The sequence below is a fragment of the Oreochromis niloticus genome, linkage group LG12 (genome assembly GCF_001858045.2).
Source record: "Oreochromis niloticus isolate F11D_XX linkage group LG12, O_niloticus_UMD_NMBU, whole genome shotgun sequence".
Classification (NCBI taxonomy): Eukaryota; Metazoa; Chordata; class Actinopteri; order Cichliformes; family Cichlidae; genus Oreochromis; species Oreochromis niloticus.
This window is the reverse complement of record NC_031977.2, coordinates 33,449,925-33,469,267: the sequence shown is the minus strand read 5'-3', so window position 1 is coordinate 33,469,267 and position 19,343 is coordinate 33,449,925. Positions and strand designations below refer to the sequence as shown.

At 40.7% G+C, this 19,343-nt stretch overlaps 2 protein-coding genes across 2 annotated transcripts; one reads left to right on the top strand and one right to left on the bottom strand.

Annotated features, from left to right (window-relative positions):
• Positions 1–1,032: 1,032 nt before the first annotated feature.
• LOC102077394 (piggyBac transposable element-derived protein 4) lies at positions 1,033–2,565 on the bottom strand. Its single transcript, XM_025911943.1, has 2 exons — positions 1,665–2,565; positions 1,033–1,545 (listed from the first exon to the last, which is right to left on the bottom strand). Exons 1-2 carry the CDS (start codon positions 2,478–2,480, stop codon positions 1,120–1,122), a joined length of 1,242 nt encoding a protein of 413 aa, XP_025767728.1. The 5' UTR covers positions 2,481–2,565; the 3' UTR covers positions 1,033–1,119.
• Positions 2,566–4,545: 1,980 nt separating this feature from the next.
• On the top strand, positions 4,546–17,657 carry anxa3a (annexin A3a). The gene is made up of 14 exons (XM_005451503.4): positions 4,546–4,739; positions 5,283–5,317; positions 5,397–5,444; positions 5,562–5,649; positions 5,837–5,931; positions 6,370–6,483; positions 7,953–8,043; positions 8,232–8,311; positions 10,227–10,283; positions 10,375–10,468; positions 10,548–10,643; positions 11,037–11,095; positions 11,973–12,095; positions 16,867–17,657. Exons 2-14 carry the CDS (start codon positions 5,303–5,305, stop codon positions 16,924–16,926), a joined length of 1,020 nt encoding a protein of 339 aa, XP_005451560.1. The 5' UTR covers positions 4,546–4,739; positions 5,283–5,302; the 3' UTR covers positions 16,927–17,657.
• Positions 17,658–19,343: the final 1,686 nt, after the last annotated feature.

Here is a 19,343-nt window from a genome sequence, read left to right as displayed (position 1 = left end):
TGTATTTAAATAATTTTTTCCACTGAATGAAGCTGAATTTTCTTTTTCATGATAGCACTACTGGTGCATTGTTTCAGGCCATGCACAACCTCTACATAAGTGAGAACGCTGTAAAAGAGACACGAGTCTGATTTGCAGTTGTTACATTTCCCAAAATGATCCAGTGGGCTGAACCTATATGTCAGGCCAGTTCTGGGCTCCATTCTGTATATTTGACCACCATGCTTTAAGCCAAGTTTCTTCTCATTGGCCCTCATAAACCACAGATTTGAACAGCATGTGCTCAAAGCTGTGTGCCTGCAAATCACCATGTTAGAAATTCAAACTGTGTTTAAGGCACCCTCATGTCATCCTTTAAAAAACTTACGTTCATCACCCTAGGGGCCGTTTTCTGCCACGCCCCAAAAAGTGCTATAAAAATATTATATATTCATATTTTTTTCCACTTTAAATTAGCCAATCTTTTAAAACTACTTCTCCCTGAAATATTTATATAAAGTTTTAATTATATTTCGGGGGTTTTAACCCCTGCGACAGACTGGCGATCTGTCCAGGGCGTACCCCGCCTCTCGCCCTATGACAGCTGGGATAGGCTCCGGCGCCCCCCGGGACCCTGAAAAGGATAAGCGGAAGTGAATGGATGGATGGGTTTTAACCCTTTAAATCGCAGTTTCATTACATGAGCGCACCATTTTTTTAGCCCCAAAAAACAAAAAAACTAAATATTTTCCATAAAAAACATTTGAAGTAATATTTGACTTTTATTATAATTAGGCCTTTGGATGGTCCAAAGATTGGCACCAACATTCGTTTTGATCCAGCATTATTTTTTTGCAGGGGCACAGGAAATTCAATATAATGGTATATTATGGTTTTTCACTTTTTCCCCACTAAATGCTTTTTACCTTGTTGTGTTCTAAAATAAAATGAAAAAAATATGTAAATGAAAATACAAGATCAGTTTGAACCAGAAAAAAACTTTTATTTAGAACAATGAACATGAACATTTATGTTTTGGGGAACGGGAAAGATATTAGTAAGAAAGAGCGAGGGAGAGGGGAAGAGCATATGTGGAGGTGTGTGGAGGTGTGGTGTGTATGTGGAGGTGTGTCAGAGTCCTCAGTTGACGCAGAGGCTGCAAATGAACAGAATGTGGTCCTTACATGTGGACTTCCCGCATTTGCAGCAGGTGCCGACGACGCGTCTCCTTTTCTCATCGCAGAAGTCACACGGTCTCCTGCCCTTGGATTTAGGGATCAGGGCGGGGCCTGCAGCAGCACTCTGCCCACTTTGCGCACTCGTCACGATGTCTGCAGCACCTGATGAGCGGGGAAGGCGTCCTCGCTTCAGTATGTGTGGGTTTACTAAAGCTTCACCCACTTCTTCAACATACAGCCTCCGTTTGTAATCTTTCTGCTGTTTCCAGGATGGGTCGATAGCTGTCCACAGCACGTAGGAGTTGTACAGTGACACGTCCAGCAGGTTGTGGAAGAGTGCCACTGGCCAGCGATTTGTTTTCCTCCTATAGGAATAGGTGCCAACAACCTAAAAAACCCCACACACACACAAAAACCAGAAAATTTCAAACCTATGTATATTTTACACAAGAATATATGAGCAAGAATGAATAAATCTGTGCGTAACTGATGCGTAATGACACCTACCTTGTCAAGGTTGTCGACACCACCTTTGCACCGATTGTAATCTTGTATGATTACTGGCTTTCGCTTCCCTTCCTCGCTCACATCCGGAGTGCGGTGTTTTGTGCTCATCAAGAGCACATTTTTGCCACGTCGGGGGACATAAGAGACGAGAGTGTGGGTGAGCGTGAAGGCGAAGGCAGACGAAAAGACCGCTCTCCCTCTTGTCTGGAGCAATCGAGGCGGAAGCTCGGGCTTATTTTTCCTAATCGTGCCAACTAGGGCCAGTTTCCTCCTCAGCAGCTCTTCTGCCAGGGCAAAGGACGTGAAAAAATTGTCACATGTCACCACGTTTCCCTGGAGCCCCTGTGTTAGCTCCAGGGCCACCCGCATCCCCTGGTTGACCTCCGCGCGATCGCCAGCTTTGCCGGTGTATACCTGGAGTCTCCAGGCGTAGGAAGTTTCCACGTCGCATACAGCCCATATTTTTAGACCGTACTTTGCTGGCTTCGTTGGTATATATTGTTTGAAATCGCACCTTCCTCGGAACGGGACGAGCTGTTCGTCAACACAAATGTCTGCCTGGGTTGAAGAGCAGCTCCAGACGATGCGTCCACAAATCCCCCACCTTGCGGAAGGCAGCCAGCTTGTCCTGACGGCGTCGGGAAAGCTTATCGTCAAAACGAAGCGCCCCGCCGATTTCATGGAAACGCTTGTGGGACATGGTGGCTCGGAAAATATCCCGTCCGGATTTATCACCCCAGAGGCTGAGAAACGATTCGTGTCTTGACCGGTAAACACCGGCCAAGATGAGCAGCCCAACATAAGCACGCAATTCATCACAGTCCATGTCTCGCCAGCCGGCGACTGCGCGTCTCCCGTGCAGATTAGTCATGGCCACCATGTGCTGCACAATTTCATCCGTGAGGAGGAGTGCAAAGCTGGATGCCGGGTCCCTGATTCGGGCGGCGGAGTAGTGTGTCGGTCCTGGGGTGACATTTGTAGCTGCAGGAACATAGCGGAGGGTCTCTGTATGTGTGGGGGACCAAACGATTTTGCCATTTTTTGCAGTCCATTCCGAAGCTGCTTCCTCCATCTCCCCTTCGCTCTCAGCGTCAGATGTTTCTTCATGGGAACTGGACTCCAGCTGCTCTAGTTCCACAGAATTATCCGTTTCCTCTCCACAATCCTCGGAGGAGGATGAGGAGCTATCCTGGCACTCAGAGTCCAGGACCATTTCCAACACTTCATCTGTGCTATAATATCTTGCCATCCTGAAAATGACTACTCCCGCTCTACTGCTCATTCTTATAACCTCTGCTGCAGTGCACCTGCATAAACAATTTGAGCCCGCAGACAAAATAAAGTCTGATTTGGTTTTGGCCCCTGCTTTTATGTTTATTTTGTTTATATTGCAGTGTGGCCTTCTAAGAGAGGAAAGACTTTTGAAGTTAGACACAGACACACTTATTTTTCTCTTTCTTTTTTAATTTTTTTAGGCATAAAGACCTTTATGTTATTTTTTTAAACATACACGCCATTGTCTAAGACTGTTAGTGACACAGGATTATCATTTTTTGAGCAGAAAGTCTATGGAATAAATACGGAAATTTACTCCCTTTCATTCAATTGCCCAAAAGGGAAAAAATGGCGCCACCTGGTGGACAAATAAAAAAATTACAATTTCAAGGCCCTGAGTCCACATTGACATGCAAAGATAAAGAAATGCCTTAATTTATGTTCTAATAATTTTTGCATGAAGAATAGCGCTTATAATGGTTGTCAATGGGGCAGAAAACGGCCCTAGGATAATGAGTGTAAGTTTTTTTGCTGCTCAGCCATTTTAGGCTGATTTAAGAAATTCACACTGAAATTTTAAAATTAAAAAAAAAATCCTTTGGCAAGTTTGGTTATATTCCACTGAACACAGTGGAAATGGCTTGAATTTAAAACCAGAAAGTGGCACAAAAAGGCCCTAGTATGAGGTGAGGGTTAAGGCAAACCTTTGGCTCATAGGGATTTACTTGTGTTTGTGTATACACTGACATCATTATGAGCACCCACCACCTTAACAGTATGTTTGTGAAAAATAAGGACAGAGATGGCAGCAATTACCTGCTGTGACATCTTTTTAAAGACTAATAAAGTGAGTTTTATTGATGTTCGTCTTAGCATGTAGAAGTGTCATTAAATTTATTTGAGTGACTTTAAAAGAGTTTGAAATTGAAAAGGAAAATATATCCTTTAAATTTTTTTAAACACTTCACCAAATAACTTGTATGAGAAGGAGGTCGGCTGTATAAGAATAACAGCAGCCTCTCATTTATTTTGTCAACTCTCCAAATTCAACACCAGCTGGACCCTGATGACAGCGCCCTGCACACGGGAGGCAAAGACCCGTCTACTCACCAAAAACACTGGGTTAGATCTCACAGTGTACTCTACTCTGTAGATGTCTTTCTTTCTTATTCTGCTTCCTGCTTCTAGCAAATTGTGTAATTTTGTTTGATTGTTTTTTATACTAATTTATTATTTTTGCAGATTTTAAAAAGCTCAAACAGAAAAAGTATAAAAGAAGAAAAAGACCTCCATGATGTAAAGATCCCTTTAAACCAGCTGCTGCTTCCTCCTGTGTCTTTTTAACATTGTAGTTTTATTACTGTGTTCTTTTTTATGCTCCACGTTTAATGAATAAACAGCCCAGTGCTGCTAAACCAGTTACTCCAATGGGGATAGGTAAAACTAGTTCCCACTGTGGGAGTTTTCAAATTCACCAAAAAATCTGACCAAACAGATAAAGACTAAAACTATTTTTTCTATATTTTACTTTGTAAAGTCATGATATCATTTAGGCAAATTATTAGGTTCAGTATTAAAGATGGTTTATTTGTTTATTTAGAAGGCTTCCTGCTGCAGATCTCTAACGTGTACGAGTAGTCCCTGAAGGCATCACCTGACTGTAGAGACCAATGACTGTAAAACTGTGCAGTCACTGGTAGAGATTGGGAGTGGCCGGTTTGCTTTTCAGGTAGCTCGTCGTTTTTTCCAGGTAACCAGGAGGTGCAGCAGGTAAAATTTCCGGTTCAGAGAGAAATCTAGGTGAGCTTTTTCTCATTTATTTATCGTCTTTCATTGCAGCACGTTAGACACTGTTCATTTAGAGTTGATTAGAGATGGTTACTTCTCTCCTGAACTCCTTATTAGTCTTACAGTTTATCTACATTTCCAGTCTTTATCATAATCAGTTTGCTCAGTATCCTGCTGGAGCTGTTTCTCTGTAAATCTTTAGTTTTTGTAAAAGTTTTTTCGCAGCTGTGTGACTCCAGTAATAAGAAGTATCACAGACTGAAGGGTTTATTTGCTTTCTGTTTAGAACATATATTCATATAGACAAGCCCAGATGTGACAACAGGGCAATGATTTTCAATCTTGTGCTTTACTGAGACATCGCAGCAAACGTGAGAAAATAAGAACACCCCACATTAAAGACTTAGATATCCTGCATTTTCAGGGACTGATGGATTAATAGGTGAATTTTTCAGAATAGTGCATAAGCTCATTGTACATAAAATGTTCATGTTTAAGCCAATGTTTAATGTCACACCATATAAAGACAGTGAATGTACTGTTGCTCTTTTGCAGACAAATTATCTGCAGACATCATGGGATCTTTATGGGTAAGACATGTCCTGTGTTTTTTTCATCATCATTATTATTATTTCAGTAAGGGTTTGACTTATTTAACGTGCTCTGCAGGATGACTTGGAAAGCCTTGTGGATGCTCCTTCCTCTTTCTCAGCAAAAGTAGGTCAAACTAACCCTTTACCCTCACGTCAGGTGTCACCGAAGGGCTTACAATTACAGAAACTACATAAGAGAGCAAAATAAATGCTGACAGGTGAATGTATCTGTGCTCTTCAGAGTGGAGAGCGAGGAACCATCAAGCCCAAAGCAAACTTTGATGCAGATCAGGATGCTGCAGCTCTGAAAAAGGCCATTGAAGGACTTGGTACAAATGCACACAGTCATGTTTCCATCATTTGAAAGTACTATCAATACATTTTTGATAAAGTAAACTTTACAAATTGAGGTGATTATTAGATTAAACCTGAAGGTTGCTAGCATAGTTAACACGCTGCGTTCCTTTTATTGTGTTTATCAGTCTGACTCTTTGCTTTTCATTTGTAATGTCTCAGGCACGAATGAGAAGATTGTGATTGAGATTCTGACCACCAGAAGCAGCGCTCAGAGACAGCTCATCTGTAAAGCTTATGAAAAAGCCACCAGCAGAGTACGAAAACAAATCTGTTTCCTTTATTAAGACTGCACCTGTATCTTATTATGAAGGAACAGGCTAAGAAATAGTTCATTGAAGTCAATGTTCTTTTTATAAAGTAAATGATAATGAAAAGAGTTGTAGAACAGCAGGGTTTAAAGAAATTGGACCTCACTGTTGTTTGGAAATGCAAAGATCAGCCAGCTTCTGCATTCTTATAATAACATAAACGCCGTCTGCCTGATGGCGTGTGTACCTCTGTGTTAAACACAAATAGTTCCTTTTTCATCTTTAACATGACAGGTGAGTATCATGGTTTATGTGTTTAGCCAGATAAGTCTCTGTTTAGCTTACAGGGTGGAGATCTGTGTGTATTTACATAGGTGTGGTTTAATGCTGCAGGATCATGTGTGCTAGTGTCTGAAAACTCACTGGGCTGTGTTTAACTCCCAGACATTAGTGAAGGACCTGAAAGGGGACACCAGCGGGGACTTTGAGGAGCTGCTCGTGGCGCTCATCACTCCTCCTGCTGAGTACGACTGCCATGAAGTAATGCGGGCCATGAAGGTGACATTTCTCAATGAATTCTGCCTTGAAGTTGTTTTCTAGCTGAGTGCAGCCATCAAGCACATTTTGATGGGCTCAAAAATAACTGGACAAACTAACATAATTTTAAAATTAAGAATTGTTTTTGATACTTGGATTAAAATCCTTTGCAATAAACACCTACCTGAAGTCTAGAATCCATGCACATCCATAAACTGCATTCCTCTGCTCTACTGAGTTGGCACCAGGTGACTGACTTGGCCGTTGAAGAGTATCTCATTTCTCTCAGGTTGCTTTTGCATTTCGCTCTGGGTCATTATCCATTTGCACTGTGAAGCTCAGTGGGATCAGTTTTGCAGCGTTTGTTTGAATTTGAGCAGAGAGTGCAACCCTGTAGACTTCAGACATTACTAAACACCACTGACCCGTTCAAAGGTGCAACATTTTCACCAACATGGTTCACAGACGATACGGTACGCTCTGATCATGAGCTGTTTCACTCCTCCATGCTTTTCTTTTCAGTTTATCTCGGTTTCATCATCCAAATACAGTTGTGTCCATATATATTTGGACACTGACACAAGTTTTGCTTTTTTTTCTCTTTTTTTTTTTTACCTGTTTAATGAAAGATATTCCAATTATAGTTATATAATGGACATGGACATAATGTGTAGACTCTCAGCTTTTGTTTAGGGGCCTGGATGTCCATGGAAGACAACAGTGGTGGATGATCGCAGAATCATTTCCATGGTGAAGAGAAACCCCTTTACAACATTGAGCCAAGTGAACAACACTCTCCAGGAGGTCAGCGTATCGATATCCAAGTCTACCATAAAGAGAAGATGGCATGAAAGTAAATACAGAGGTTGATGATGTGACACAGGACAAAAGCAGCCTCAGAAGAAGAACTGTGAGGTGTTCAGAGACTAATACAGATGGACAATGGCCCAAAACATACAGCCAAAGCAACCCAGGAGTTTTTTAAAGCAAAGAAGTGGAATATTCTTGATCTTAACCCAACTGAGCATTTCACTTGTTAGACTAAACTTCAGGCAGAGAGGCCCACAAACAAACAGCAACTGAAAGTTGCTGCAGTAAAGACCTGGTAGGGCATTAAAAAGGAGGAAATCCAGCATCTGGTGGTGTCCATGAGTTCAAGACTTCAGGCTGTCATTGAGATTGATATAAAACCTCTTGATCGTAGACTCTGACAATAATACACCCGCCTCCTTGAGTTTCTGTGACTTGTGTTTTTTGTGTCAGATGTTGTAAAGTTGCTGTTTTGCAGGTTTATTTTGGTTTCCTTCGTTTGCACCCACATCCCTTTGTGCTTTATGTTGAGAATTTCAGTGAAAAGTACTTGTTACTTCTTTAAAAACTTTTGGACTTATTGGTACTGGAATTCATTAATTGCTTTCTTGATTGATTAATATGTAAGACTAAAGAGTAAAGAATACACTGTAACTGAGTAATACTGCATGTTGTTGCAGGGAGCTGGAACCAAAGACAAAGTCTTGATTGAAATCTTTGCCTCCAGATCTAATCAACAAATTAAAGCTCTCAGTGACGTCTATTTCAAAGGTAAAAGTTATATTTGATACTTTTTTTGGGCAATTATATTAAAACTAATATGTTTTAGTCACAAGAACAAAATATACCTTACCCATGCTGGACAGCAGAAAAAATAATTTACCACAGACATTACAAGCATCCTGTTTTGTGATAGTTTTTCTAACATCAGCATCATCTATCGTATCTTACCTCCCCAGAAACCAAAAAACAGTTGACAGCTGCCCTGGAGAGTGAAGTTTCAGGAGACTATTCCAAAGCGCTGCTCCTCCTGGCTCTGGTTTGTTATTACACGAGAAGTGAACGCAATTCGAGGGTTTTATGTATAAGACATTTTTTTAAATCATCTGGTCTTTTTAAAATTAAGTAGATAAAGCAACACATGACATATTCCACAATGTCATTATTTATGTGACTTTTATCATCTATCTTTTATTAGAAGCAAGTATCACAGTTGTTACAGGTTAATAGGCCTTATGCCCCCTTTTTCTCTAAACAAAACAAGACAAAACAAACCAATAATTAAATAAGTAATAAATAAATAAACAGAAGAACGGAAGAACAAAAAATCCACCAATCGATGATTTAAATGGCATCTAGAGAAGACTTCAAGTCCGTTGAAGTGAACCCAACATGTCTTAGGGAAAAAAAACCCCCCAAAAAACCCAAACCCACCCTGGACCCCAATCCCCTGACTGCCAGAAAGTTACATTTTCCCAAGATGTGCAAGTAAAGGACGCCAAATTAGTTCAAAATCTTTCACATTGCCATTCATGGTATATCTTATTTTTTCAAGGTGAAGTGTATTTGTAAGCTCTGCGAGCCACATCTTTAACACAGGAACCTCTTTGCCTTTCCAAAGCTGGAGGATCCTGTGCTGTGGTTCTTTCAGATGGCCTCACCTCATGGTGAACTCAGGGACCACAAAACAAGCTCAAATCATCAGAAATCCACCACCATTCTTAACAGCTGGCATGAGGTGTTTGTGCTCACATGCTGGATTTGGTTTTCTCCAGATGTGGTGCTGTGCATTATCAATCAATCTTTATTGATTATGGACAAGCAGCCGCACTTTGGTCTTGTCCGTCAAAAGGACATCGTTCCAGAAATCTTGTGGTTTGTTCAGGTGGTGCTCTGCAAGCCTAAACCGTGTCGCCATGTTCCTTTTAGACAGAAAAGACTTTTTTCTGGCAACCCTTCCAAACGTGCCATACTTTTTAAGTCTTTTCCAAATAGTACTGACATGAACTTTAACATTTAACATGCTGATGTAGTCCTGTAGAGTCTGAGACGTAGTTCTTCAGTCTCTGTGAGCATTGCACGGTCACACCTAGGGGTGAAATTGCTGAATCATCCAGCCTTGGGAAGAATGTGGCATTTGTCTGAAAGCTGAAGGCCAGCAAACTGCCAAAACTTCTGCTTGCAGGAGGTGGTGCTCGCACTGGCTGATAACAAATTAATCAAGTGGTTTTTATTAGCACTACCTAGCTTCTAATTTCCTCTTAGCTCCGATGGGAACAGGTTTTCACAGGACTGCATGTGCTCCATTTCCCTCTATGCAAATATTTGTACATTTTGTATGAAGCCATAAAGACCTTGAAAATATTGCTCCCTTCTAATGATCTCATTAATTCCACAGCCGCTTTGTCTTCTTTAGTCAAATCATCTGTAAAACATCTGCCATCTTGTTTGCCTGCATCAGTCTTTGGAAAGCGTCCGGACTTCATTTCTACATTTTCGTTTCACAAACTGGATTTACTCGCCCCGTAGGATTCTCCTCCTCCTTTCCTACGCGATGAGTAATCACCACGATGTCATCCACATTGTACAGCATGCTTGGAGCAATTTTGGACAGAAATAAAGTCTCCTTTGCTCGTGCGCCGTCATTCATTTTGCAGACTTGCTGCTCCGGTTCTGCAGTTTCTCCTTGTAATCAGTTCTCTTTTCTTGGAACTCAGCAGCTTGGCTTGAACGTTGCTCCATTTTTCTGTTAAGTTCCTCCATTCTTCATTCGTGGATATCAAATCTATCTGAAACAGCTAACGTAGCAAAATATGTAAACAAAATATGTGAGCCATGAAATAAAAGTAACAGAAGATTTAAAAGAAACAAGTCCCCTGAACCTAAAAGTCATCACTCAGACAGAAGAACGATGAAATGGTTCAAACTGATTTTGCTTTTGTTCTCGTTTTCAGGGTAAGCGGGATGAGAGCACCACAGTGGATGTTAATAAGGCAAGAGAAGATGCCAAGGTGGGGTATTCTTCATGTGTGTCATACGTGCTGTCGATGCTTCTCTTTATGCCATGTATGTATTTAAAGCTTTGTTTGTATTTCTGCTCAGGCTCTTTACAATGCCGGGGAGAAGAAGTGGGGCACTGATGAAGCTAAATTCATTGAAATCCTCTGCAAAAAAAGCATTCCTCACCTGAGACAAAGTATGTCACATCGTGTGTTTTGTAAAGGCTTTTTCTCAGTAAGAAACAATAATAAAGCGACTTGGTTCTTTTTATGCAGCTCTGATTGAATACAAGAACATCAGTGGAAAGACCCTGCAGCAAAGCATTGAAGGGGAGATGTCAGGAGACCTGGAGAACCTGCTCGTGGCTGTTGGTAAGCTGATCTGCAGGGTCAGGGTTAGTGGTTAGTTAAAGGTATGTGGACAAACTCGTGTACAAACTCAATATGGTGGTGTCCAAATACATTAGGACACAGTGAAAAATGTTGCAGCAGCTTTAAATCTAACGATTCTCCTTTTATTCATTTGGTAGCTCTCAGTTACGTCAGTATTTTAGCATTTTCTGTTTAGTTTTTGTGTTATGAGTTTAATTTTACTTTTTCTCCCAGTATACTTTGTAGTCCTCTCTTTGACGTTCTTTCTAGTCTTTCTTTAAAAATATGTGTATGTGTGGTTTTTTTTGGGGGGGGGGGGGGGGGGGGGTCAGCATAATTTGTAAAATGTTCTTTTTTTTAAATTCTGTTCAAACCTTTTAATTCTTCTTCCAGTGAAATGTGTGAAGAGTGTACCAGGTTACTTTGCAGAACTCCTGCATGAGAGCATGAAGGTGATTATACTGTTTCTGTTGATCCAGTCATTTAATTTAAATTACAACACAAGTTTTGTGCTGCAATCATTATAGTTTCATACTAATTCTATCTGGTGCATGTACCGATTTATCAATGATCATATAAAAAGTATGCATATGCGACTAATAGACTATCAAACAGTTAAGGTTTTATAACCAAACAGTATTGGGCATTTAAAGTGGATCTGTTCAGCTTATTTCCATTTTTATTCTTGGAGTTTATCCGGGTAACATTGCATAAGTTAAAAGTAATCATTTCATACCTTACACCCTCGTGGAGCGGCTGCGCTTTGGTGTCAGTTCGGCCTCTCGTGGCTCTCTCAGTTTGTGCTGGCAGGGTTCAGAACACATACGTGGTTGTACAGGAGTCCAGAGATTCCCTGATCCTTAAACAGCTTTCCAGAGACTTTGTGGAAAAACAGTTTTGAGTCCTTCTCCTGTTGTACAAGCGCTCTTAATTTCGAGTTCTTTATTTCAAGTTTCGAGTGCGCCATGCCTCAAGCACCAGTATAAGGTGTGATGGGGTTGTGGTAACTTGATAGCTGGTGCACAACACAACCAGCATGTTGACCATAAACCACTCGCGCAGCCACTCAGTTCATCCTCTGATCATCTTTTTTAGCTCCTTGCCATTTATGGCCACTCACCCTTTAAACAGGCCTGTTAATCTCCTTTTGGTTTGTAGAAAACACACAATATGATCTCAAATGGGCCGGACCAGTAAAACACGATAAAAAGAATAAAAATAAAATACACAAACTAATGTTACAGAAAGAAGGATAATTAGTTTTGGATTCATTTACCACCTTGTGCTTTAATATATTTTGTAAATTAACTGAGTGAATCTCGTTTTCAGGGTGGAGGAACTGATGAGTCCACTCTGAACCGGATCATGGTGAGCCGGTCTGAGATCGACCTGCTGGACATCAGAGCCGAGTTCAAGAAACTCTACGAACACTCGCTGCTCTCTGCCATTCAGGTGAGAAACTGGATTTTTAACTTTTAGTGCCACTTTTTTCAGTTTTTTACTCTGAATTCTGTTGATTCAACAAATGAAGTCTGAATAAAGCCACCTGATGCTACCATAGCCACGCTGGACTGGGTTCACTCCAGTACAGCTCATCTTAGGGATCCACAGTTTGCAGCAACATAAATTCATAATAAATTCAAGCACGATCAGAGGACTTCTATGCACTCTGAAGCTAAACTTGATTGAGCTTGATCCGTCTCATACTGGCCTCTGTTAATTCACTCTTTGAGGTTTAACACGTCATCAGACTTTGAAGTTTAATTTCACTGACGTACAGTAACGGCAGCTCGGGCTTCTTTGGAGAATCACTCTGATATCTGCAAAGCCAAATATTTTTGAATAATTAAATGAGTCTGGAGGCCCTCAGAGACACACAAAGACAGTACTGACACAAAATGACTCATCTGCTGGATCACTGGAGAAATCAGAAAGTGTCGCAAGATTTCTTCACGTCAGATTCCAAAAGTCCGCGAAAGAGCGACCTCTTAATTCATTGGAGATTAAAAGAGACGCCACCTACATGTTGTATCATCAGAGGCAACTATAAAGACAGCTGATGTTTCTAGGCCAGTAAATTATGCAGTCGTTTAAGTTTTCATGAAGCCGTTTGCGTTTTATTTGATACAAGCCATGCACGCATCATGAATATCCTTCTCTGATTTTCTGGTTGGAGTCACATAAAAAGCAGGAGATGCTCCAGAGCACAAGGACTGAACGGGCAGCCAACTGTGGCTCACATCTGTCTGTGTAGGTCATCCGGGTCATGGAGGTCTTAAGAGGTTGAAAAAGAAAGCAGCTGGACTTCTTTACGATGTGAAAACGTCTCATCTCTTACCCAAGAGGCTTCTTCAGTTGTACAAACAAAAGGTGGCGAGTCCCAGGTATTTAACCCCTCGTGTAGGTTGTCCTCTTCAGAGGTCCTCGTCGACCCATTGATATTGATCATGTGGGTCATTGCATGAGCCTAGGTGTGAAAAAGGTCGCGGGTCAATCCCATCACTGGGGTTAAGGCCTGATTTAGATTTCTGCAGGGAATCTTAGTAAAGCCTGGTGTTGAGGAGGCCAATCACATTATTTGTTTGCTCTGTCAACCCCACGTATGGTTACATTTCTCACATCAGGGTGTGTGGAAGCTTTCAGCTTTCTCACTCAAATATAATTCAGGCATATGGGCGAAACCACGGTGATATCTTACCCTGCCCTGTCATGTGACCTATTGAGGTCACCTGAGGCACGGTGTGAGTGTGTAGTGTCTGTAAAGGGATCTTAGGATTACATCATCCTGTTGACATGGCTCATCTACATTTATGTTACATCTATGCTTTTATGGACTGGTTGTTGGGTTTCTCCTGTGTAGTTTCACCTTGCCTAAGGTGACCTCAAAAGGTCACCTGATATGGTGGAGCAAGGTCTTACAGTGGTTTGACCCTTAACCCCCAGCAAAGATAATGACCCAGGCCTTTTTTCACAAACCACCTCGATAGGCGACATGCCTCTCTCGGGGGTTAAATACCTGGGACACGCTGCTGTTTGTTTTTAGAACTGAAGAAACTTTGTGGGTAAGAAGTAAAACATCTTCACAAACTTAAAGCAGTCCCGTTGCCTCCTTTGCAAGCTTCACTATTGCTCATATAACTTTACTGCTTCATGAAACAAATAAAGCATGAAAGGCATACATTGATATTATTTCTGTTGTGAACAGATGCGCTTGCATCTCAAAACAGAGGATAAAAACTATTTGTAAAGAAATTGGTTATGTATGGTGTGTCTTTTGTATTATTTGCCAAGACTCATGAGGAATTTTGGGGCTCAGCCAGTCCCGTATACAAGGGATGAGACCCCATGTGTCTCGAACTGACTCAATGTATGTGACAGGGAGTGAGTCCACACATGTAGTGACCTCAGTGAAAGGCGCTGGACCCTGTTACGACCCCCTCTGCTAGGCGTCAGGGGAGGAGTAACATACACAAGCCCCGAACACAAAACTGAGTAAAGAAGGGTTTTAATAACAAACTTTAAACAGAAAACCGACAGGGCTGTTCAACAGACCGCTGGGCAAACAATTAATACACAATAAAAGAACAGGTAAGAATAAAACTAAGGATTAACTAAGGTAGGCTGGCGGGACACAAAACTCTTATAAAACTAAGGTCGGCTGAATATCAGAGGTTACAAACACAGTTCAAATCAAACAAGACTCTAGTAAAACTAGGGTCAGCTGTATACCAGGCTCAACACAGCAAACAGGTTTTTAACACACGAGCTTCACATGCAAAGCAGACGAGGAGGACACTGCATGTTCACTTCAGAGCAGCAGTTCCCCATAGAGTGAAGGATCATCAGCCTTTTATCCTCCCAGGTGCAGACAATCAGCCAGTCAATTGGTCCGTCATGTTCAAGGCTCCTGCAGCAGCCAATGGTGTGAGTGGTTAGGCGTCACTCGCATCTGCTGCTGTTCTCGCTGATGAGTTCGTGCTCACTCATAAAGCCTCGTTTACTGGCAGTGAGAAGCCATGGGTTAGCACTGTGCAACAGCCCCACACGGCTAAAGTGTCTGGGTCCAGGGAAAACGTGAATGTTTTCACAATTGAATTAAAGAAGATTCCAACTTAAAAAAAAAATAAAAAAATAAATAAAAAGGGGGGTGCGAGAGGTCCCGGGTTCAAATCCCGGACGAGCCCCCACTTATGTTACGACCCCCTCTGCTAGGCGTCAGGGGAGAAGTAACATACACAAGCCCCGAACACAAAACTGAGTAAAGAAGGGTTTTAATAACAAACTTTAAACAGAAAACCGACAGGGCTGTTCAACAGACCGCTGGGCAAACAATTAATACACAATAAAAGAACAGGTAAGAATAAAACTAAGGATTAACTAAGGTAGGCTGGCGGGACACAAAACTCTTATAAAACTAAGGTCGGCTGAATATCAGAGATTACAAACACAGTTCAAATCAAACAAGACTCTAGTAATACTAGGGTCAGCTGTATACCAGGCTCAACACAGCAAACAGGTTTTTAACACACGAGCTTCACATGCAAAGCAGACGAGGAGGACACTGCATGTTCACTTCAGAGCAGCAGTTCCCCATAGAGTGAAGGATCATCAGCCTTTTATCCTCCCAGGTGCAGACAATCAGCCAGTCAATTGGTCCGTCATGTTCAAGGCTCCTGCAGCAGCCAATGGTGTGAGTGGTCAGGCACACTCTGATCTGCATGTAGTTGAGGCGGGCATAGGTCCGGGGCCAGCCAATCCCCCGTGAGTCCTGGAACACTGTGATTTCTATAGAGGAAGGTGGGGCCACCTGAGGCCAGAGGCCGTAACAGACCCCCAGAGCCTCCCAATAACTATGATGCTTTCTCAGATGCATATTAAATCTGTCACCAGATTTCAAAGAACTTGAAGCAAATTTATAAAAATGATGACATTAAATTAGACTGTTTGGCCAAAACACAAGACCTGACATGAGGAAAAGCAGGTTGTAACTAGGTAAAATCCTTGGCTCAGTCATTTCTCTGATGTGTTAAAAAAAATACAGCAGAAGAAGATTTGGCCTGGAACGAGTTCCTGGAGGAATTGAGGCTTGTTCTGACACACCAAGTGTTACTTGGACTTGTCCCAGATACTTAAAAAAAGATACTAGTTTTACACAGTTTCCTGAGAAAGCATCAGAGCCTTTGATCTTTTTCACACTTTGCGCTGTGACTTTAATATTACTGGATACATTTGCTGTCAATTCTGGTCATAATTAAATAGTGAAGATATGTTTTTAACTTTTTTAACTACTTAACAACTGCCAGCTTGACCTAGATTTTGGCAGTTGATCCCCTTCTTCCTGTCAGATCCCCTCAAGCTCTATATACTATCTTTGACATACTCTACAGAGTTTCTGTAGAACACCTAAGGACAGTCAAATTTGAGTTCATCTTCTCCTGGAACCAGAGAGGCACCAGGAAGTGCCTCAAGCTGCTGCACTTCTCTGTATTTTGTTGCATTCATCATTTCCTAATATTTCCCTGTTCCTCCTGCAAAGAAGTCGTCCTATATCATGATGATTCCACCACCATGCTTCACTGCAGAAAAGTATTATCATTTTTTAATGAACTGCTGTGCCCCTGAAAACACAGAGAGTTTGAGACAGGCCAATCAGGGTCATTATTGCCCCCTTATATGAAATTATATAGCAAATGCATCTATTAATACAAAATCTCTACAGCCGAAATTTGTCCAAGAGAGTTGATTTGAAAGTCTTCTGAAACGGTTTTTATTCATCATGTGGTTACATTGGACCCTGACACTTTTCTGACGCCCTGGCACATGTTAAGAAGTTAAAGGTGGTCTATTTTGTCCGTTTCACCTACATATTTTACTTTTTTGGACTGTACTAGAGTAGTTTGCCATGATTCAGAGATTAAAATAATCCAGTATAATATCTTGTACTGGGCCCCTCAGTTCACCCTCTGCCTGAAACAAGCTGTTTTAGCTCCTCTGTCTTTAAGACGATCATTCCTTTAAGCTTATTTATTCTGCTTTGAAGGTTTGAACAGCAGGTGGGTGGAGTTTCTGTTCTTGCAATGAAAGATTACCCCACATTCACTGATCTCACTGACACAAAAACCAGAACAAAAGTGTGGTACAAAAAAAACTGCAGTGATCCAGACCGAATGTGGGATGTGCTTTTGGATGCTTGACTCTTTGCTTGTGTTGATGTGTCCTCCAGTCAGATCTGTCGGGCGACCACTGTGAGTGTGTGAAGGCCATCTGTGGAGGAGACGATTAACCGAGGGTTCACCTGAAGACGAGAAGAAACCTGCTTTCTCCTTCATGCTTGTGTCATTCACGTCTGCCTCTCTTTTTTGTTTATTCAGCCTACTAAATCACAACTTGTTTACAGTCTCAGCTAGACAGCTGTAAAAGGCAGATGTTGTATGGAAGCACTGCGAATTTTATAGCCAGGTCAGCTGAGAGATGTCGGCTCAAGTTTTAATGTAAATTTCAATTCTGATTGTGGTGGAAATTACAAGACGACTGCTAAAAAAAATATCTTGGAGATTGACATGTTGTTTCTTTTACTTTATAGAAGCTTCTGTCATTTTATTTCAATTGTAAAATCTAGCCATACAGCATCTCTGTAACCCTGTTTCTTAAATTTGCACACGAAGAAGGATGTAATAAAAATAAAGATTTAGTGGTGCAGTTTCTCTGTCTTATTGATTAACTAGCCACATCTAGAATATTTAATCTAATTTGCACATATTTCCATTGCAGCAGTTTTTAGCATACATTAAAATGTGCATCCTTTCTGAAATCTTTGAAATTAATCAAGTAGAAATGGCTCCTCTGTGCTGTAACTGTTAATCTATTACTGAATGAATAATAAAGAAATTGTCATGTAAAGCAGTTAATTAAGGGAAAGTAATAAATATCAGCTCAGAATAGGTTTGGAATTGTTTTCTTGGTGTCTCTGACATCTGCATATTTACTCACAAATAAAATCACTGTGGAAAAGGAGTACTTTATAGCACTGAATTAATACTTTCAAGCATATCAACTTTTTACCAAAATAAATGTTATATTTCTACATAAGAAGCTTAATAGTTGTACAATCAAAATGCTTTTAAAGTATCTAAAGTATCTAAAGTCATTAAATTCTTAGAGTGGCACATTTCAGAATCATATACATTATATTATTGGATCTAATTATTGACTGTGGCACCAGCAAGGCCCAATCATATTTCAGTGGTAGCCAATGCTACCAAATGTCCCTGATCTGATTTGTCAATGCTTATGTTGGTTAGAAAGGATTCAGTCCTGCAGCTCAGAGGAGTTAGAGTGAGGATAAAAAGCAGTGAGCGGTGCTGAAAAGTCTGATCACCAAAAACAAAAGATTTTCACTCTGCACAAGAGCTGACATCATGATACTTTTTTTTTTCTTTTTTTTTTGTTTTTTACATTTTAAGACTAAAAAATGGAGCTCTAATGTTGTTTTGACCAATAAATATCAGCTTCAGGTTATTTGTACTGCTAAGATGACAGACATTAGGATGGGCATGTATGTAAATTACAATTCTTGTGATTATGCAAGAGAAAAGGCAGATGTAGTATTATATTGTTTTAGTGTGGGTCAAAAGGAAGTAACACATTTATCATTATCTTGCACAGCGAAGGTTTTTCTGTCCTTTTGAACAATTTCATCTTGCTAAAAGGGGTGACAAAAGTCAGGAAACACAAAAGCTCCAGTATCTGATCATTTTACTGGATAGAAAATAGATAATGGGATAATGAGCATAGCAGTGATCAGGAATTGCTTTCAAAGTGCAAATTTGTAAGAATCAGGTGGTGGACCTGTTCCTCCAGCAAACTGAATACACTCATCATCATTCTACAGGGGAGGTATTGATGTATTTACTATTTCAGCATGTCATGTGCAGGTTAAAAGAGAAACATCTCAGCGAATTTATTAAGGAAGACCAAGTGGGCAGGGAAAAATAACAAATAAAAAAAAATCAATCTTCCAGATTTGCAGCGGCCTTCAGTTTAATGATGCAGGATGACCTTGTGGTGAGAGAGAAAATAAAGCTTGTCGTAGTGAATTCAGGCTGCGGTTACAAAACAGAACTGTGAAATTTAGCTGTAACAAATGCAAAGAGGTTCATGCCTACATATCATTTCCATGCTTCATGAGTGAAACCCCCATGAACAAAAACTGTTTAAAGTAGGATTAAAACACAGCTGCTTTTCCTTTGGATCAAAGTAAGACTTCTTTAGGGATCCCCAAAAATTATTATATGCAAAAAGATTAGCTGTATTGAGTTGAATCGGTGTCTATGGAATTCTCAGTTTAAACATCTGGAAAGTTCCCATCAGTACTGACAGGCTTATAGAGTTTTTACAGCAACATATGCTGCCGTCCCGGCAGTGTGTTTTTCAGAACAGGCCTTGCATATTTCAGAAAGTCCGTGCTAAATCACTTACTGATTACAACAGCATGGCGACACAGTAGAAGAGTCCTGGTGATGAACAGACCTGCCTGCCGTCCAGACCTTTCACCAGGTGACAACATTTGGAGCATCATTAAAAAAGAATATCTAACACTGTTGAGCAACTGGAAGCTATAATATTTGCATCTAAAATAAGCCACAGATGCAGAAAGAAGAATATATACCAATACTGATATAAAGTACATTAATCAATAAT

What these genes read in the sequence shown, in the direction of transcription:
- LOC102077394 (XM_025911943.1), bottom strand. Translation starts at nt 2,480, where the DNA reads ATGAATTGCGTGCTTATGTTGGGCTGCTCATCTTGGCCGGTGTTTACC. An exon ending in GTGTCGACAACCTTGACAAG is followed by an intron (nt 1,546 to 1,664) that starts GTAGGTGTCATT and finishes GGGGTTTTTTAG; the next exon opens with GTTGTTGGCACCTATTCCTA.
- anxa3a (XM_005451503.4), top strand. An exon ending in CAGTGACGTCTATTTCAAAG is followed by an intron (nt 8,044 to 8,231) that starts GTAAAAGTTATA and finishes TTACCTCCCCAG; the next exon opens with AAACCAAAAAACAGTTGACA. An exon ending in AGGCAAGAGAAGATGCCAAG is followed by an intron (nt 10,284 to 10,374) that starts GTGGGGTATTCT and finishes ATTTCTGCTCAG; the next exon opens with GCTCTTTACAATGCCGGGGA.